The 22,993-nt window shown below is 27.9% G+C and overlaps 1 protein-coding gene across 1 annotated transcript; it reads right to left on the reverse strand.

The window, feature by feature from the left end:
• Positions 1-14,844: 14,844 nt before the first annotated feature.
• Positions 14,845-18,247, reverse strand: LOC130948692 (GATA transcription factor 8-like). Its single transcript, XM_057877536.1, has 3 exons — positions 17,995-18,247; positions 17,025-17,301; positions 14,845-16,084 (listed from the first exon to the last, which is right to left on the reverse strand). The coding sequence occupies exons 2-3, from the start codon at positions 17,271-17,273 to the stop codon at positions 15,275-15,277; spliced, it is 1,059 nt and encodes a 352-aa protein (XP_057733519.1). The 5' UTR covers positions 17,274-17,301; positions 17,995-18,247; the 3' UTR covers positions 14,845-15,274.
• Positions 18,248-22,993: the final 4,746 nt, after the last annotated feature.

The following is a 22,993-nucleotide window of genomic DNA, read 5'->3' on the forward strand; positions in this document are numbered from 1 at the left end:
TTGTTGTTGTTGTTGTTGTGTGTGTGAGAGAGAGAGTATGTGAAGTGGAAGATAAATATAAAAGGAAAAGTATAAGGAACCAAAAGCTTATCAGCCAAAAACTAAACAAAACTATATTAATTTATATTAATAATTAATTAATTTTAAACTTTTTAAATTTAAAATTTAAAAAATTTTAAATTAATTAACTAAACCTAATTAAAACCTATAAAAACCTTCCTCTTTTCTCTCACATTAACTTATCCACCTCCAACAATCACAAATTCAAAAAATATATAAAAGAACATCCATTTAATATGAAAAAGAAACATTCTGATATTTAGTAGAAGAAACATCCATATATATTAATTCGTAGAGATTTTGAATTCATCCAAAAATATTTGGCTGGGTTTTGGCTGATATGCTTTTGGTTCCCTAGCTTTACTCTAAAAGGAAAGGGAAGAGAGAGAGAGAGACTCACGCGTTAAAGTGTCTCACTTGCCGACCAAAGACCAAATATATGTGACACTTTCATTCACATCAATGAGCAAATGCTGTTTCTACTTATTTTTTGTTTTAGATAATTGCTTCAATGTGCTTTTTTTTTGGAAGATTAGGGATAAAATATTATTTCAGTATATACTTGTATCATAAATTTATGAATTTTGTTAGGCAAATAATGATTTTTGTGAACGACGTGAATAATAGACTATAAAATTGGTTTAATAAAATAAAAATACACTATACTTTTAAATTATCCATTTAAATCTTAATATTAAGATAACTATTCACACACCTACTGAATTGAACATCTGATATATCTATTGTTCACATTGTTTAGTATTTTCGTTGTTTACATATCTATATTTTTCCTAAATTTATTATGCATATTTTTAATATACAAAATCATCATATCTTTATTTAATTTTATTTATATATAGTTAAAATTTGAATAAAAATAAATTTTAGAGTATACATTAAATATATTCAAGAATTATATAAGTTAAAAAGTAAGAAAATAATTATTTTTATAGTATAAAAGATGAATTTTTATTTTTTATCAATTATTTTTAATATCTAAAATAAACTTGTCTAATAAAGGTATACACAAAAATTTATAATATATATATAATTCTTTTAAATTAAAAATATTGTTTTACCTTAACAAATTTAAGAGCTAATAATTCTAACAAAAAGAAATAAAAATTGAGATAATCTCACAAATTATTAAATACTTAGAACATAAAAAGTTCTACATTGTTATCTTTTTTTATCCTTTATATTATTCATGAGGTCATAAGGCCCAACAATATATAATGACATCCAAAACTCAAAATGTATTATCCAATTATTTTATGGACTTACAAGAATATCAAATTTAGACATTTAACTTGGTTTTTCAAAGAAAAAAATTAATAATTAATAAAAGCTTATCATAAAAAATTCTAACAAAAAGTAAGTTAATATAAAGATAAAGAGATAAAGAAACTAATATAGATAATTTTTTCTTTCTACTTAAAACTGTTTTATGTATGTTTTTAAAATAAAAAAAAATTCTATTTTTATTATTATCTCTATAATAATCAATTATTATAACTTTAGGGCATATTTGTTTCTGGAAATAGAAAAAGACAAGACACTGAAAATAAGACATAAAGGATAGAGACACCAAATTTTGTATTCTTGTATCCTATTTGGTAATAAACTAGAACAAATTATAAAAGTCTAATTTATTCTCTTTTTTCTTTTTATTCAAACAATTTAAGACGAAAATTATAATAATAAAAAATATAATTATAAAAAATTAACAAGAATAATAAAAAAAATGAAAAATAAGTTGTATCCTTTATTAGTGTCTGTGTGTTCTTCCTATTAAGATGGACATAAAATATAGTAATTCAGTGTCTCTAGACACATTGTTTCTGTCCATGTCTCTTCTATCAAACACAATTTTGTATTTCTGTATCCCTATTTTTATATCCTATCTTATAAACAAACACAGTCTAGATGTACACACTTTTTTTTCTTTGTGATTTCCAAACTCACCCATTTTTTTGGCTCCATTTTACACTTGTTTATGGAAATATAATATTTTGCTTATTACGTCCCAACAAATGTTAACAAAGTAACAAACTAATTAACACATAAAAACATAATAATTTGATAGATGAGCAATGGTAGTTAGTCACATTTGCCTATCATTTTTTAAAGTATAAATAAATTCTGCGATTCACATAGCAAGGTCCTACCACGAAAGGATGCCACATGCAAAACCTATAATTTGGAACTTAAAAATATGGATACTGGCTCTACCATTTAATAATACAAACACTAATTAAATCAATTAATGAAACTTTCAGTGCGTGTGTTCAGATCAATGAAATAAATAAAAGTGGAAATTTGAAAGTGTAATAATAATATTAATGGGGTCAAAAGAGAAACAGCTCCTCCCGGGACACAAGTAGGGAGTAAATTAAATAGTACATGAACTAAATTAAGATTATTTTCGGAGAACAGAAGCGTCGAAGAATTTGTGTACTAAACTTTCTTTTTTGGGTGCATTGTATTATAAACCTTTAATATACCACTAAAGGTTAGATAGCAGCAATTAGTAGCTAGAAGCTAGTGATGATTACAGCTAATATTATTAATTATTACTAATTGCACATTAATTAATTAATATATCTAAAGTTATTAAAAAATAAGTTTTAATTATAAAAAATATTTTTTTTATAAAAAAAGTGAATTTATTTAATTTGTATTTTATATCATTAAAACTAAAAAAAAATTGAGAGTCAACAAATTTTAATAATTTTAACAAATAATTAATTAATATAATTATTAAATTATTTTTAATAAATAAGTTTTATTAATTTATATATGTAAATTTTAATAAATATAAGTATAAATTATATTAACTCATATATATAAATTTTAGTAAATATTAATATAAATTATGTGTTTTATGTGTATAAATTTTTATGAATTTATATACAAAATATTACTAATTAAATATTAATTTAAAATAATCATATTTATTAATTATGTAGTATTGTGGTTTAAAAAAAAAAAGATAAATGTTATCGTGTCTAAAAAGTAATGTTTATTTATTAAAAAATAGTTAAAAATTAATATTTAATTTAAAAAATATAAAAATAAATTATTTTTAAAAATTTAAAACTTACCATAAAAAATAAATTAAACAAAAATTAGACCATAATTGATAGATATCGTAGAATTGGTCTAAAAAAAATATCTTTTATATAAAACATTTTTATTGTAATAATCTTAAAAATCCTAGAAATAATGAGGGTTTATGGTGATGCATAGCATAGTGCTGAAATCAAGGCAAAAGAAAAGAGATGGGATATTAAGCATAGTAAACACTAAAATTTAATGGTGGCCGGTCTGCCCGAGGCTCTAACTCTTTGTTTCCCAGAGGCATAAGATGAGGAAAACCACTTAATTATCTTAAGAATAGTCAACACCATTGCTATTGGTTCTTGCGCGTATGGATAACCTCCCTACATTATTTTAGTGCAACCCTAGATTTTACTCCTATCATCATACTTTTTTAGCATCTAAGCGTTTTATAATAAAATTTGTTTAAAGACTTATATTTAAAAGTTTATTAAAAATGATATAAAAATAATGCTTAAATATTTTACAGTAATAAAAATTAATTGAAAGTTAAAATATTTAATTTATAATCTGTTGAAAACAATTTATTAACACTTTATTTGGATGTAGAAAAGAAAATAAAAAGAAAAAAAATAAGAAGAAAGAAAATAAAATGAAAGAAAATAAAAGATAAAGTAGAATTATTTATATGTTGTTTGGATAAATAAAAAATAGATTAAAAAAATACAGAAAAAATTTTTTTGTTTAGTGAAAAGAAAAGTAAAAAGAAAAAAATCATAATAGTATAAAATTATATTAATATCCTTATCATAAAATAAAGTATAAATATTTTTCTTTATTTATATTTTTATTTACTTTTATTATTATTATATGTTTAATTATTTTTATTAAATAATTAATATAATATTTTTGTAATATGGTACATGGTGAGGTCTTCTTTCATTTTTATATGGCTTAAGAGTGTAGATCAAGAGAAAAAATTTAAGTGGAGTTAAATTTATTATTTGAGTGGGGGGTAAACATTTTTTTTTCGATACACTACATAAAAGTGTAAGAAAATTCAATGGGTGCACTTGCCTCCCCCTTTTAATTTAAAGGAAAAGTATATGAACCAACTCTAAATTAGTCAAAAATAAAAGAATTTAATTAATTATAAATATAATAATTAATTTTATTTATTTATGATTTAAAATATTGATTAATAAATATTTTACTATATTTAAATTAGGAAGAGATACGTTCAATATCATTGCAATGTGAATTACAGAAATTGATTTAATTAGCTTCCGTCTCTTCACCCTCTTTCCTTCTCCAAATACCTAAAACATGATAAATCAGAAAATAGATTCAGAACCATCCAATTTACAAAAAAAAAATCCTAATACTTAGCATAAGCACCATCTACATAAAAATTTTGAATTTATCCAAAAAAATTTAACTGATTTTTTGCTAAAACCATCTTAATTCCTAACATTATTGGTAAAGGAAAATACCCTCCCACCTTTGAATGTAAATCCGTCTCCACACACATTATTCTATTATAAACTCTATGCAATACATTACAAAACATTTCCATGAAATCATATATATTTTTCTGTTGTTTGAGTTCATGAGTTGTAATGTTGGATAAGGCTACTTGGGTGGCAAAATAACTTTTAACGCGCGCCCAATTTTATTTTTTTCGCAATTGCATTTCTATAAGGAAACAAATTGAACCCTAGACCATTATAAATTAACAAAAGAATTTGAAGTTGTAAATACAATTAATAATTTATTGGTTATAATCGAAGAAAAACTGATCTGAGCAAACATGTTGAGAATTTTGATGAACTGAAAAAAAGAAATTAAAGATGAAAAATAAGATTGAGAGAGAAAGTGACTTTTTCTCATTTTTAAAAAATTATCGAGTAGTGAAATACTGAACTTTCAGTTAGGTTATTACACTTTATATATTTTTTTTATAATTAATTACATCCACATATTAAATAACTAACAAGTTAATTTCTATTCTAATTGTTGTATGCTGAAATGACTAACTAATTGTAATTAAGCCTAGACATATTGTTAATGAAAAATAATCTAAGTGATATCCTCCTGCAAGCTAAAATTATATAAATCTAACAATTATAACTTAAAATTAGCAGAAAATAGACTCGTGGCAAAACTTTAGTAAGAAAATCAATTGGTTGGTCTTTGGAGCGAATCACTATAAGATGAATGAGATCAGATAAGTATTTTTCACGAACAATGTGGCAGTCTAATTCAATGTGACAGTCCACTTCAATGTGTTTGATTCTTTCATGGAAGATGAAATTATTGGTAATGTGAATGACTGATTGCTTGTTACGAAATAGAATAGAATAGAATAGAGTGATGTATGATTTGAAGTGGCATGCCAATGAAATCCATTAAGTAAGACAACCATCTTGCTTCATAGGTAGCAATAACAAGAGACCTATCTGTAAAAGATTTGGCAATAGTGGTTTACTTCTTGCTCTACTAGCTCACTAGAGAATTCTCAAGTATGAAGCAATAACCTGAAACGAATCGGCGAGTATCAGCGCAGGTAGCCCAATCAGCGTCGGCAAAGTCAATGAGATGCAAATTAGAAGTATATGAGAATAATAGACCAATTACAGGTCTGCTTTTCAAGTATCAAAGCACACAAAAAGCTTCTTGTAGGTGAGAGGTGGATGCATAGTCCAAAAACTGGTTTAAACATCCCATAGCATAAGAGATTTCAAGTCTTGTGTTTGCGAGGTAGAAGAGTTGTCCGATGAGTTGCCTGAAAGTACTGTTGTCTGGTAAAATGGTTTCTAATTCTTTCAAGAATTTTTTACTATAATCAAATGAGTGGAGATAGACTTGCAATCTAGATAACTCAAAATCCTTGAGAAGGTCCATGTCATACTTCCTCTGACAAATGTGAATTCTGAAGTTAGGACGCGCTACTTCCATTTTCAAGAAGTACTTAAGATCATCAAAATTTTTTATTTTAAATTTGTCATTCAAAATTTGCTTGATTGAATCAATTTCGCCAATGTCATTCATGGTTAAAACCAAATCATCCACATATACTAGAATATGAGTGAAATCCTTCGATTTTCTCTTGATGAAGAGATGATGATCATAAAAAACTGCTAATAATCAGCATCAGCAAAAGTCTAAGTGAGTTTAATGTTCTATCACTTGCTAATTTGCTTAAGTCCATAGAGAGACTTTTACAATTTGCATACCAAACCTAGTTGTGGCACATTCAAATCGGGTGGTCTCCTCATATAAACTTTCTTATCCAAATCTCCATGAAAGAAGACAATACTGACATTCAACTATTTTAAATTCCATTTTTTTCGCTACTAAGGCCAACATTACTTATAGAGTAGTCATTTTGACAATCGGACTAAAAGTATCATCATAATTCACTTCCAATACTTGAATAAATCCTTTTGCAACTAGCCTGAATTTATGCATCTCTATGGTACCATTCGAATTAAAATTTACCTGAAAAATTCACTTGTAACCCACAACCTTCTTGTCTTTTGAGAGTTCAGTGAGATACCAAGTTTTGTTCTAATCTAGACATGCCAATTTAGCTTGTGTTAGTTTTTTCCAATATTCATGCACAATCGCTTCTTTATAGGTTCTAGGTTCTGGATTTGAAGTGATGGCTAGAGAAAGGAACTTCTATTTTAGGATTAATTTATGATATGATAAGTACTGTGATATAGGATACAATGTACTAGAATTGACAGAGTTGCTAAAGTGCGCTTTGTGGGTTATCATATAATGGTAGTACTTCAAATAGACATGCAATCTTTTGATTTTTTCAATTTTTGATACTGTAATCATGTATGATACGACTGTTTTGTAATGCAGGTATAATGTTAATGTATGGTGTACTAATAGGTGCAATGGTGTATAAAAAAAGTAGTGAATGCATTGAGTTTGAGAAATATTCATTTGAATATGTAAATTTGGTGTATGCAAGTGATTGCAAATAATGAGTGGATGATGTATCATACTGAAAGAGGTCAATCTAGTATAGAGTGAGAGTGGGTATCGCAGTGATATTAATACCTGTGGAATATAAAAATGAAAACTGATACCCATAGAAAGTTATATTTCTAGATAAAAAATTTTTTTTGGATTTTAAGTTAATAAGTCAAAAACATTTTGTTCCCATTTTAAAACCTAAAAATGTTGTCTTCCTGGCTCTTAGATCCAATTTTATTCTTGAGTTTGTTAATATAGAAGCATATGCAAGAAAATCAAATACCTCCTTAAATCTAAAAAGTTGGATAACTTACCATAACAAATTTTACAAGGACCAGCATTGTTCAATTTAGTATTGAGTAGCCTATTAATTAAGTAAATAGCGTGAGCAACTACATATTACAAAAAATAATGTGAAACTATTAATTGAAATAACAGTACTCTAGTAATATCTAAAATATATTAGTATTTTCTCTCTACAACTCCAATTTTTTCTCTAGTATTTCTATACAAAAAATTTTATTGTAGAATGCCACTTAATGCTCTAATCATAGTAATGCTCTAGCAATATGATGAATTTAATTGGTGTAGAATGCCATTTGATATAGTAATGTTCTAATATGTTCAACATCATTAGTCTTAGATTTTCTTACGATTCTGTTGATAAATTTCAGTTTATTCTTCGAACTCAACGTTCTAATTATAGCATGACTCCAACTACTATCATTTTTAAGTGTTAACACGATTGAAATAATCGGTGTACTTAAATTTTTTTTGTATGAAAAAAATAACAATTTGATTGATCTTGAGTTAGGATTGTGTTGCTCTTCGAAATTTGGGCTAAATATTCATGAGCTGATTTAGGAGATTTGCTAAAGCATGTACGTCCATCTGTATTGTGTTATTATCGAAGATCTATTCACCATGTCTACTATTGTTGAGAAATCAATGAATCATAAGTAATGAGAATTTAGATTTTTTTCTTTTTAACTTGTTGTTCAGAACAACTATATTCACTCAAAAAAATCTTATGAAATAGTCTCTCATAAAACTCTACTGATGAGTTTGAAAGAAGAGGAAAAAAATTAAAAGTAAAAAAAAATATCAAATAGAAGAGTGGGAGAAGAAAAAAATGGTGACAATTAAATCTTAATTCATAGCTTCTTCAATTCCATTAACACTTGATTGTTTTTCATGTTTATTGCACTATAAAAAAAATCTCATGCTCTAAACTGTTTTAAATTGTGATGTTAAGGGTTTTAATCAATTGAAGAAGAAATTAGATGAAGAATAAGGTTGAGAAAGAAAGTAAACTCTTCTTATTTCTAAAAAAATTACAAATAGTGAAAATTGAACTATTAATTAGGTGGTTACACCTTATATACTTCTTCTATAATTAATTATAGCCACACGCTAAATAATTAACAAGCTAATTAATTTTTGGGTTATGCTACGTGTATACTAAAATCAGCCATCAATATAAAATATATGTTGAAATATAAATATACATTAAAAATAAATTAAACTACACATGTATTTATACATAAATATATTGATGACTGATTTTAGTAACTGATTTTAATGTATAAATAGCATTTTTCTTAATTTTTATTGGTGTATGCTAAAATGACTAACTAATCGCAATTAAACTAATAAAAAATGATATAGGTGACAATAATGACACTCAAAATGTATTTTATTTTTTACTTTACATGGTATGAATTTAACTAATTATAGATATTGGTCAAGAGAATGAAAATAAATCATTTTAATTTGTCAATGCATTTATTTAGTTAAATTATATTTTCTATTAAAAGGTTTCAACTTGTAGTGTACTTAATTAATAACTGTATATTTATTAGAAAAATCCTTATATTATTTGTTAGACCATGTATTATTATTATTATTATTATTATTATTATTATTTGGATCTCAAACAATAAAAAAACAATTTTTAACAGCTAAGTATTCCATCACTTTTAGAAGTTAGCGACGCAAGTGTAAAATGAAAATGGGTAAAAAATAAAAATAATAAAAAAAGGATGAAATGGATCCCATGCATGAAAACGATTTAGGTCGTTTTCTGTGAATTGCAGGCATTGATTATTGTAATTAAGTGTGTCGTTTGTATAATAGGGGTACTGGTTCTGAGGTAGGGTAAGAGGACATTGATATATTGAAAGCAAATTAAAACTAATAAGACACCAATAACAATTGCATGGAAAAGCCAAACTATACGGTGAGTTAACTTAATTATGAGGGGGGTCTGTTTTTTAAACACAACAATCTTGCATTGAAATTGTTACACCCTCACACGCTCAATGATTATTATATATTAAGAAATATTTTATATATCAGATTCTTATACCATATAAGAAATTAAATAATTGGTGAACCGAATCCTTAACCGAATCTTAAAATATACTAATAATTTAATAAATAAATATTGTATAGCACTTTAAAGATTACCAAATAATATTTTTATTTTAGACAATATATGAAAGTAATAAAAAAAATACGGTAGTAATGTGTTTTTTTTAAAGAGTTTAATTTTAAAATACAAATAATATAAATTAGCTAAATAATTATTATTATATCTATGTTTTTATTATTATTTATACGGCCAATATAAAAAATAATTATTTTTATTGATATAATATTACATAATTAGATGTATAAATAAAATTATTTTATGTTAAGAGTGTATCAAAATTAAATTTAAAAAAATTATTTGATTTGAAACATATACAACGCTATTATTGATTTATATATATATATATATATATATATATATATATATATATATATATAGTGCAATATGTCTAAGGGTAACAGATTATATATGATGGATAATTGGTACAAGTTGCATGCTATGTTAATTACTAGTAGAGCATGTATGTCTCAGAATTTTACCAACCCATGCATGTGATTATTTGCCATGACTTGTACGTCAAAACATTACACATTGCATTTTGGTCCATATTTGTTATTGGATGTTGTTCTAACTTCAAATGTCGAATTACTAAGAATTTTGAACACAAATAAAATATTTTATAATAACAAGTATTCAAAATATTGTCCCATACAATTTTATGATTAGAGACCGAATTTCTCTATCATATATACTTGGAAAATCAATTACAGGTAGACACCAACTTCATATAAAGACGAAAAAGAAAAGAAGTCGGTAGGGTAGGAGTCAGCCAATTAAATTATATAATTTAAAAGTCTTTCATTGGCATAAACCAATGTCTGTAGGGTCCTGAAAGTGAAATGCATAATTTCTTAGTCTTTTCAATGTCTTCTAAGTTCTAACTACAAGTCTCATCGATATATATATATATAGCTAGGATACATCTAATCTTATTGTATGCCCTTCAGATTCAGATCATCAGATATTTATTTTTAAGTTTTTAGTGTGACAAATGTATCTTTCAAATTAAATATTTTTTCTTCGTAATTCTATTTTAATTTATTCTGAATTTTGTTAGAAAGTTTCAGCTTGTACGTACTCTTATTCTTATTTTTTAAAAATTTATTTTATATATTATTAATTTTATAATTAAAATGTGTTATATATATTATTTTTTTATTATAATTAAAATTAAATATTTTTTTTAAATTAAAGAATTTTTTTCCTTTTTCTCTCTCTTTCTTTATTTCTTTATTTCTTTTGTTCATCTATTTTATTTCTCTTATATATATTATTATTAATGATTAATTATAAATTTAACAATTAAAATATACAATATGCATGACATTCTCTAATTATAATTATAATTAAATTGAAAATAAAATATTAGAATTAAAATATAACTATATTATATTATTAGTTTAATAACTAAAATGTGTCATATAATATTCATTAAAATTAAGATAAAATATTTCTCTCCAAAATTAATAAACTCTTTCATCCATCATCTTATCTTATCTCTTTTTCTTTCTCTATTTCTCTATGTCATTCCCAAAATCTATATAGAACTTATAATTTATATTTTATATTACTAATTTGACAAATAAAAAAGTATCACAAAATATCCTTTTATTATAATTAAAATAATTTTTTTTTTCAAAATTAAAAAACTCTATCTCTCCTGGCCTTCTTTTTCTTTATTATATTTCTCTCTTTTTTTTCTCTCATTTTCTGTCTCTCTTTATTTTTTTGTTCTATAAAAAATAAAATTAATAAAATAATATATTTTGAATAAATTCATAAAATTATAAAAATATATTAAATTTATAATTAAATATAATTAAAAAATAATTTTGTGATATTATTTATATAAAAAATATATTATTATTATATACATATTTTTTAAATTCTTTATTTAGTTTCAAATTTTTAGTTCTTATTTTTTTATTTATATTTTAATTTCTCCTTCCCAAACTGTACAAGCTTCTTCCAAAGTATTCTCTTCTTTCAAATATATTATATATAATTTTAAAAAATATTAATATTGTAATTAATAATTAGAATCAAGATATAATTATTTTTAAAAAAAATAATTTTGAGTTAATATTATAACTATCAATATAAAATTTTTTATACTAATATCTAGTTATATTTTTATACATATAGAAAAAAAATATTATTTTTAAATAACAAACATAAAAATTAATTATTTATATTTGTATAATAGACTTAATATCTAATTAAATATAAAAGTATACACATTAAATTCTTTTAAATTTTAGAAAATAAATATTAAAATTAATCATTAGTAAAAAATTAAATTCTTTCACATGAACTAAAAAGCTTATTATTTAAATTTTTTAATTTATGGAGATCTTGGTCTTCTTAGTCGACGAAAATTTTTATCTACTACAATTTTTTTGTAAAAATAGTTTGATTCTATAATTTTTTTGTACCATAATCTATAGTGTTAGACTGTCAAAATAAAGCAGATATAGTTTTAAAATATTTATATTCCTACAAATGTTATTAAAAAAAAAAAACACTGATAAAAATATTATCTTCTGTCCATAACCTAGAAAATTCAGCAAGCGCTTACAAAAAGACTTCTAAGTTCTTTATCAAAAAGTTTCTCACAGAAACAAAAATTATTCGAAAAAGAAAATATTTGCAATTAATCAACAAAGATCTTGCTAATTATTCTAAAAGATGAGACGATGATATGCTGGAGTAGTTCTGTGCACCAAACCCCTTTATATATAGACATATTGTACAATCTAAATATAGATGAGAATAAAATACTGCTTTTTAAAAGAAAAAAAATTGTAGAAAACTTATATATTGATAACCTTAGTAAGTTTTTTTTAAGTAAAACTTATATTATCAATTTATCATTATTAGTACCTGTATTTTTATATTTTTATTTGATTTTGTGGTCTCCTTTTTAATTCTCATCCAAGTATCTGGTGGCAGGTGGCAGGTGGCAGGTGGCAATAATATTGTTTTTGGTCCGGAATATTTTCGTTTAAAGTGGGATTGCAGTTCCATCAATTGGTTAAAAAAACATTGTGGGCTATCTCTGGAATCTGGAGCATATTTCTTAAGAAATAACATAAGTATAATAGCCCAAAAGAACTATACACTCAAAAGGGCAAATTCTAGTATTACAATAGCCAAAAGACAAAAAAGCCCAAAAAACCACCAAAAAAGCCCAGATTTGCTTCTTTATATTTTCCATTTATTATTTTTTTGCCCTCAACATAGTTACACAAATATGTTAAGATAAACACAATTAATCCGGAGAAGGAAAAGGAGAACAGCTCAACACAATCACAATTAATAAGTGAAATTTTTTTTTACAGATTGCGGGAAGCAAATTAAAAACTTGATCTATCTCTGTTTTCCTATGATCTTATTACTTGCTAAGAACAAGGCTTAAACTCATTGCCATTGTTAAAAATATCAATAGAAAAAAAAATCAATAGGACACTGAGAGTGATTAACTATTTGTGGTTGTGGCTAGGTTTTCTTTGTTTTGGTGAATCCTTTTTAACCAGTAAATTGCAAGCACAAAAGTTAATTTAGCATCATTGCTTACCAAACATAACAATTAGCAGGAGCTGTTAAGTAGGGTCTATTATATAGATAAAATATTATTAGAAAAAAGCAAGGACAAAGAGAGTTTATTATTTTTTGTTAGCACTTTTAGTCCTCAATCTAATTTTTTTAGTTTAGTAATCAAATAATATATTTTTAACTCACACTTTTAAATATTATTGGTTAACTGCAGTAAAAAATAATAAATTTTATTGGCTCTCTAACATTCCTGGTATTATTATGATATCTTGTGATAATACCTATGATTAATCACCCTTGATGCTAAATTCATTATTAGTCATGTGAAATAAATTAAGGCAAAAACCTGGTAAATTCTATAGTTTCGGCTAGAAATGTGAAGCATATGCATAAAGCATTTAATAAATGGACTGTTTTGTGGTCATTTTCTGTTCAAAAGGGTTGGAAGAAGTTGCCCTCACTCTTCCCAGACCAACCCAAGTTTGATAGAGAACTTCAAACAGATTCACATTGTAATAGATTGGTTAGACCTAAGAGGTTGTTGATGAAATTGACCCAATTTCTTTCACATAATAAAATGGCCTCTGTTCAGTAGCCCAGAGCAGTCATGGGTTCAATGTGGCCGGAAACCAAAATTTGTTGATATTATAATTTTAAATAAATTAATAAATTTTATAAGACTTTTATTAAGTCATTTGATTTTATGATTTAAGTTTTGTTACAATTTTATATTTTACATATTTAATTTATATTTTTTATTTTACCAATAATAAATTAATAATTAGAGGCATAACTTAAAGAAGGGGGGTTGTAGATATTTGAAAGAAATATCATATCGGTTGGAGAAGTTTAAGTGAGTGATTAATTTGAGCAATCAATTGGGTTTACCAGCAAGGTATCATTTAATTTAATGTTGGTTGTAAAGTAGTGTGACAGATCATGACATGTTGCCAAATCCCTTTAGAAAGAGCCTCAAACCCATAATTAGATCTGTTTATATATAAGCATTGTTCTTGCCTTTCAAGGCATGAATGAATGAGTCTTACCAATAAGACTCATCATTTCCCTTCTCTCCATCTCTACCTTTTCCTTTTGGTTTGGTACAACTCCACCATTGTAAGTAATTAACATAAATGTTCAAGGTTACACTAATACCCTTTTAACCTTTTTCTTAACACCCCATTCCTTAGCTTAAGCAAGGTCAAATATTTCTTTTCTACTCCATTCTGATTTTGACATTCAATCTTGCATTCATAAAATCACTACAAATATTAATAATTAACCATGTTAGATGTATGTCAAAATCAGTCACTAGTATAAAATACACAAATAAAAGTATATATATATATATATATATATAATGACTGATTTTGGTAATTGATTTTAGTGTTCAAATAATATTTTTAACTAGTCATACATACTGAATTAGCAGAGAATTCTTCAACCTCATAACTCTTAACAACTTAGTTGAAAAAGAAGCTATTCTTTATGGTCCTCACATAACTAACCAAAAAGACAAAGGTGGTTCCAACAGCAAATGTTTATAGTACGTTTATGCATTTTACAGCACTGAAATAAAGGCAATTTTCCAAGAATCTAATACTGCCATGAGTAAAATAAAAGTATGATACACTTCAACTTTTACTTGAGAGTGTGTGTATATATATTATATAGAGCATATGATATATGTAAGGTGAAATGAGCAGATCAATAGAGAGATTTAGAGAGAGCAAATGGGGAAATAACAAATTTAAAAGTTTCTTACTCAACTCAGAATTTTTGCTACAAATGAACTGCAAAAAGAATTCCCACAACAGGGATATTTAAAAAGAGAGAAGAAAAAATGAAAAGAATGCCAAAAGAAAAAAAAGACAACGGAGACACCAACTCCTAATATAACCTTAAGGGACCTACCAATTACTAGACCTAAAGCCCTACCCTTTTGACTTCCATAACCCCTCTTTTCTTCTTAAGTCCTCATTACAATCTTACCCTAACTGCTAAAATATGATCATCATAATCTATTGTTCCTATTCCCCCATTCCAACCCTGTACAAAAACCAATTAAAAGAAATGAAATATCAATAAGAAATAGCATATGACCATGACTCTCTAAGAGGAAGGTAATGTAAAGAGAAACAATCTCTCCAATTAGGATCACTTCCCCTGCCCTCAAATGTACTCCAGGGTAAGGCTGCTGTTAGTGTTTGGAATGAGTTCTGGTGAGGCATCTGCATGATGATTTGCAAAACCGGATTTTTCAATGCCCTTGCATCTCATTTCAAGGACCTTCTTGTGGGAATTGGAGTGCAAGGATGGGCAGAAAGTTGGACTCGCGGCTGGCCGGTACTCGGGGAAAAGCCGGCCGGACTTGTAGCGAACGCCGCATGCATTGCAGAGTGTTTTTGGCCCCATTGGCCCTGCCCTCCACTGAGGTGTCTTGGTGATCTCACAATGCATGCATTTCCTAACTGGCTGTGAAGCATTCTGGTTTGAATCATCAGCTTGGCCTAGTGATGGAGAAGTCACCTTGATTTTCTTCTTCTTCTTGGGCTCCCCGGGAACTTGCTTCGGCATCTTCATGACCGGTTGAGACTCGGCAACATTCTCGGAATCCGAGTAGGCCTTGGTGGCCGAGATGACATTTGGCTGCATGTTTTCCCCAACAAAGGATGAGGCAGGGGAGATGAGCTGCATGGCCGGACGAGGATTGAATGTCGCCGGGCGTGGACGCTTGCTGCGTGCACGCCCACACGGCACAGGGATGTAAACCTCCGGGCTGCGAGGCGGCACCTTGCTGCCCGAGCATGAGCTGCTGCTCTCCAGGACAGAAACCGGGCTGGATGTTTGGAATTGGTTGTGAGCAGAGTCATCCTTGGTGGTGCAGGATGGCTGCTCCACCTTCTTCATGGTGAGGCTCCCACCGGAGAAAGAGTCCTCCACAAAATTGGACAGCCATTCCAATTGGACAATGTCCTCGTACTGAAACAAATTCACAAACACATTGATCAAAACCATATCCAATCACATAACATATTTAATTTTAATTCTAATACATTCACAATTGACAATTCAACTAATGCATAAACAACCAAGTAAGGAGCACTTTAGTTGTCTTCATTTCTTTTTTAATTTTTCAATAGTAATAAGCTCTCCTACAAGTGTTAAGCTCTTTCTTTAAAAAAAGAAAAACCAAGTATGGAATCAAATCATAGGCCTAGGCCATACCAAAAAAGAATGTCACATGCTAAGCTATTCAAATTGAATTTGAAGAATATGAATTTGTGCTTATGTACCAAAAAAGCATAATCATCAAGCATGGGGTGCTAGTTGCTACAACTAGCCAGAGCAACTCAGCAACCACTCTCTTCCAATCTTTATTATTTATTTATTGTGATTATTATTCGTCACATCACGTGATCGCCACATGCTAAATCACGTGATACTCAATAATGATGACCCAAATAATTTAGACAAAGCAACCGCAACGGAGGGTAGAGACGATGTGACATGCCACATGTCACCGACAAAACCAAGTGTCCGTTTAAAATGTCAAAAATGTCCTCCTCTGATAATATTTAAAATTTTTTAAATTAGTAGCGATAATAATTTTTAAATTTTAAAAACTTCATCTATGGACCAGCTTTAACGAAATAAACAAAAACTATTTTGTTCCCATCACAACAATATTTGGAAGTACCTGTTTCAGTGTCACCAAATTCCAATTTAATTCAAAACACGAAACAAAATAAAAAATTGAACTACTCAAACGAAGATATTAAACCGGGAGCGTTTGATATAATTACTTGCCAGGTCATGGAATTCATGTGAAAAGCGACAATTTTATTTTATTTTATTTTTAATTTAAAATAAAAAGAAATATTCAAACGCAGATAAAACTACGTCGTTTAGGGCAACTCACCGGAACTGAAAGCTCCGCCGAGAGGTCTGAGGCGCTGTTGCGGGAAAACACCGAGTCGGAGCCGGGGAACGAGTCGGTCTCCGGAGGCCATATACTGGCGAGCGAGTTGCAGTTCCCGGCGGCTGCGGCGGCGGGAAATGCGGCGGCTCCGGCACCGTCGACGTCTTCGACGGGGAAGTCGAGGAGGTCGTCGATGTGATCGAAGAAGTTGCCGCAGTCTAGCTCGTCCATGAAGTTTGGTCCAACCATTTTCTCTGCAACGGAGAGATTTTTTTTCCTGAGAAAATTTGAGAGAAAAAGAAAAGGAAAAGAAAAATCGGGTGAGAACTGAGAAGACGAGTAAGAGTATATTGTTATTATAGAAGCAATTGTTGAATGGAGAAGCTTATTAATGGGGGCGCATGTTAGCAATTTGCTGTGACTGTGAATCATTTATTGCATTATTTCGAGAATCAAATAAATAATTTTCCTTGTTTAGGAAAATCATTGGAAAGAGACAGAAGGAGATATAAAAAAAAGCTTATAAAGAGAAAGCGGGTTTAATATTTTTATCATTTTTAATTATATATTTTTCCTTTTGTTTGCGAAATGAGAAAAGCCGAAATTGAAGATTTTGCAGCATCTGGATATGAATACAACTTTGAAAAGTTTCAAGTTTGAGAGTGGCGCACGTTAGTGGCAGCTGGTCCCAAAAGTAATAATAACCCACACCAGCTTCAATTTGGTTCCATTTTATCCCAAAAATCACTTTTATTTTATATAACTTTCTTGAGGATAATGAACTCCATTTTCTGCCTCCACAATTATCGAGCATGAAGTAGAATTAAACCTCAAAATTCAAAAAGGGAAAACAAAAGTGTAGGTTTAAGAAACCACTCATTCCAATTGTTTGATGAAATGCATGGGTTAAGGTAAAAAATGAAAAGTTTGTGAATGGGGAGAATAATAATAATAAGGCATAGAGCCAAACCTGAAGCTACAAAAGGAAACTCCTTTGCTTGTGAATGTTAGCTCAAACTGAAAGGTGAAAGGAGAGAGAGTGAGGAGGAGGAGAGAGGTAGTTTTAGTCTTAGTTGTAGAAAGAGAAGAGAATGAGAGAGGGAGGAGAGAAGGAGGGGTTTTTGAAAGAAGAGAGAGGAGAATGAAGGAGGCTTAAAAGGGAACAAATGAAGGAAAGGGGGGTTATGAAGGCACAACACAAGACAAGACAAGAGAAAAGAAGAGAAAGAGGGTGGAGGAGCACTGGTAGGTGAGGCTCCTCCTTCATTGCTAGCTGTCTTTTACTATCCCTTCACTGTCTTGATGTTGAAGTCTTCTCTCTCTCTCTCTCTCTCTCTTCATATTACCCTCTTTGGCCCCACTTCTCTCTATTTCCTCCATTCACGGATATTCAATTCTTCCCATTCACTTGTCTTAACATTATAACTATTATTATTAACAAAGAGTTAATTAATTTGGATTAATCAATTAATTAGTTGATTAGTTATAGAAGGTTCAAATTTTGTACCATACTTGTTATATGTAATCTATTGATAGACCATAAATACTATTACCACGTTAAAGTATAATACTAATTCTACTTTCATATCCAAAATTTTTAGTCAAATTTAGCATTACAAAGCCAAAAAAAAAATAGGGGCTGGCTTTTTACTTATTCATTGTTTGCGGAGAGTGCAACCACTGATTTGAGTTTGAGTTTGAACTTTGAAGATTATTATTGGTGGGATAAAAACAAGGTAAAAAAAAAAAAAGCTTTGCATAAATAGGAAGAAGAAATCTGTGCCCACATTGGATGTGTCAGGCCTTTAACCGCCGTTGTTTCAGACACACTGTTTCTTTCTTTCTTTTTCATTAACCTCAAAAACATAGTACTACTATTACTATAATTATACAGTAACTGCATTTTTTTCATTTTCATAATTAATTATTGTCTTATTTACCACTGCATAGGGAGCAGTAATCGTAAAATGTCCAAAAAGTCAGAGTTTCTGACTTCGCTTGAAGCGCGTGACTACACGCAAAGTGTGCTACTTAAGGGTCCAGAATTCGATGATTCCTCTGTCCACTATTCTACTCTACGTGGTAATTTTGGATAGGGTATTTTATTAATTAAATATTTACGCGCTTGCCACCCCAAAATTATAATAATAATATTAAATATTTACGTGTGTTAGCCAAAGTTTACGCGCTCGCCAGTGTTATCTTTGATTTTGCAAATTACAGCTTTCATTTTTCTTTAAATTATTGACTTTTCCGAATTATGGAAAAATCCTTTCTTTTACTATGTTACGAAATTGAAGGTAGTGACAATTATGAAAATTAGTAACCGTACAAATTTGAATGCAAAAGAGAAAATTCAATCGAGAATTTTGGATATATGTCCAAATTAAAAATTCCGTGTTTTCAGCCATATACGCCCAAAAAAGAGTTCTAGATACTCTTTTTCTGTCATTTTATATCAATTTGAATACTTCGGCAGTTTCTCTTTTCAGCACCCTGGTTTTCTATTTTCGAAACACTCATTTTTTCTATTATCAAATGCTTATTTTGGTTACATTATATTGGATTTTTAAAAGATTAATTAATTAAATTATATGTTTATACTTAAGAAATTACAAAAATTGAAATAATTTAAAAAAATATATAAATATGAATATAGAATTTAATTTATTTGCTATAAAAATCTCATTGTATTTGTTATGGCACATTTTTTTAGTGTCATTTCTATGTTACACCTCGTGCGTGCAATTCTTAATTATGAATATTGTGATTTTTAACATCAAAATTTATAGCATACAGGAATTAAGACAATTTTATTTATATAGAATATATATATGGGAAAAGAAGATAATATATATTCTTACGAAAAAAGATAAATGCCATACAAATGTGATTAATTAGTTCAACGGGTCTCATTTTTTCAGTCACCGTATATTTACTTCTAAGATAATATAATAGGCAAATTGTTTCAAACTTATCTTCATAGCTTTGACTACAAATTTAAGAGCTTTAATTGCAAAATGTATAATTCCAATAAATGCTGCTGTATATTTGTGTAATGATACAAATATTGAAATATATTTTAGTTGGCTCTAGATAATTTGGCATGTTCAGCTTCAACGCGTGAAGTTATATTTTCAGGAAAATATTTTTTAGGCATATTATATGTATAATTGTTGGATGTGTTGTAAAACTTGTTTGTCGAATATTAAGAAAACTTAATAATTTTTTTTAGATTTTAAGGAATAAAATAAAGACCTGTTTAATGTAATATATATTTTTTCTATTTTAATCATGCTTCTCTAAATTCTTGGTATTACCCATAATAAGGAGGTATAAATATTGTGACAATTTTACTACTTATTTTTTACTCTTTAAAAAATTATTTTAACAAGTTTGGTTCTAGCAATATATTGATAATAAGTACAATATTAAACATGACACCCTAAATGAGTCAAACACATTTTTATTATTAGTTCCATGCATGAAGGACTCAATTGGTTCTCAAATCTCAACCCGGCTTTCTTATTATTATATAGCTATATTTTATTCAACTATCTAACATAATCTCCACACTACAAAAAAAAGGTTGAATAATATTAAATTTATCAAAAAATTTTATTAATAATATGTTTATCGTCGAAATTATTGACAACATTTTTTGTGTACTATTAATTATTGTCAAAAAATTTTACTAATAATTTTTATTGTCGAATTTATCTGACAATAAATCTGACGATAATATATTATTAATTAATAATTAAATTAATATTTATTGGTAAATTTATCCAACAATAAATTTGATGGTAAACTTAAATTTTAAATTTTAAAAAAATTGTTTAAAAATTTATATATAATTTTAAATATTTAAATTCAATAATTTCTAAACTAATAAATAAAAAAATACAATACTAATTAACTCACAAAACAATTAACTCAGATAATAACAAACTTAAAAATTTGACAACAATAAACAATATGTCAATAAAATGTTTAATCGCCTTAATTAATAATAAATCAGACAATTAACTAATTAACTCATAAAATTTAGAGGATATGTTAATATTTAACCATCAAATGATAAGAATAATACAACTACCAAGCCTTATTTCACTAAGAGAGATCAGCTATATAAATCAAATGCTATCATAATATCTTATCATAAACCATGTCTAAAGTTAAAATACTAAAATCTCAAGCTATAAACACAATATTAATAACTAAGTTCAATATTTTAAGAAATAAACAAAGACTGCAAATTAGATGGGTAAATTAAAAGTTGTTACTTATAACTCGGTCACCAATATTATATTGATTGTGCTTGTCGTGTGCATTGGTTATCCACTTTGTGGCGGAATAGCCTGTCCACTATCACTACCACACTAACTTCTGCATCTTATTAGAAGCCACCATTTCTATGACTTGTTTCATCGTTCTAACTCAACCTACACAATCTCTAAGTCAGATTTCGATATACAACAACTACAACACAATAAAAAACAAAAAAATATAAATAATAAATGTTAAAATTACATTTCGAGAATAATAACTAAGGATAGAAATTTTAGTAAATCAGGACATATTTTCATTACAATTACCACCCCAATTTTTATAGCATAGTAATTTTATTTATGCCTAAAATTCAAAATTATTGAATTTATTCAGTTCAAATAACACAAGAATCTCAGCACATATATATACTCCATAGCAAATAAGTAAACGGCACATTAATAATATGATAGCAAATAGGCATTGACTGCACATAATAACTTAACAAAGAAGAATATGAATAAAGCAATATAAATTTCTAAGTATTCAGCTCATCAATTGACGCATTTTAACAAACAGGTAAAGGGCGAGATTGTGACGAAAACAATCTCACTTATTTTGTTACGTGATTCTTACAAATCTCATCATGTTAAGTACATTTTAGAATTACATAAAATTAACTTATACTTTTTAAACATTCAATACATCAACAATATTTTTAATACAAACTCAAGTAATAAATCGTTAATAATGCAGAAAAAATTACTTTTTCATGATATCAGAACAATAAACAGAAATATATAATAAACAAGATTTTAAACATAGAATCATCAAAATAGAATTAAAAAATTCCTAAATCAAAACAGAATTAAAAAAATTATAAATCTAAACTAATATGTGAACTAAATCTGAAAAAAATAGAAAAAAGGAGGAGGACAACATGTCTGGAGGGAGGAAATAGGCAACTCTGGTGAAGTGGTGATGGCGGTGACCAACCGACAAGATTGCATTATTAGGATTTTTTTAAATAAATTAAAAAATAATAGGAAGAAGGAGGAAGTCAACATAGCTGGAGGGAGGTAGGAGGCATCTCTGGCGACACAAGGAGCAACAATGAAAGTGGTATAACAGTGGTGGCGGCAACAATGGCGAGAGCGACGAAAACGGCGGCAATAGAGCGATCAACACGACTCAAAGATTCCATGCAGTCTTTGAACATTGTTGGTGGTGGCCGAAAATGAGGGAAGAGAGGGTTCACGATTTGAATTTAGGACAAGATTATCTTCGAATTTACCGGCGGATAAATCCGACAATAATACTTTGCAAATGACCAAAATGCAACATTGCACTGATTCGGATAACCTTGATGAATTTATCTGTCAGTAAATCCGACATTAATGATCGCGCCATTCTTTTTCTTTTTTTTTCCTCCAATTATTACTGACGAATTTATCGAATCCGATGGTAATCTTTTTATCGGACGAATTTATTACCAAATTTATCGATAAATTCGCTGCTAATGTCTGACGCTATATCCACTTATTTTCAAATTTTTTCTTATAGTGCCAGTTCAACCCATTCAAATTTATTAGCAAAATTTGAAAGTTTTAATTTATAAGGTATTTCTACGTAGTAAGCCTATCGATAGTATAACTCGTCCTATTCAATGATTGATTTCTCTTTCGTCTGAAGTGAAATAG

The sequence above is a fragment of the Arachis stenosperma genome, chromosome 9 (genome assembly GCF_014773155.1).
Source record: "Arachis stenosperma cultivar V10309 chromosome 9, arast.V10309.gnm1.PFL2, whole genome shotgun sequence".
Taxonomy (NCBI): domain Eukaryota; kingdom Viridiplantae; phylum Streptophyta; class Magnoliopsida; order Fabales; family Fabaceae; genus Arachis; species Arachis stenosperma.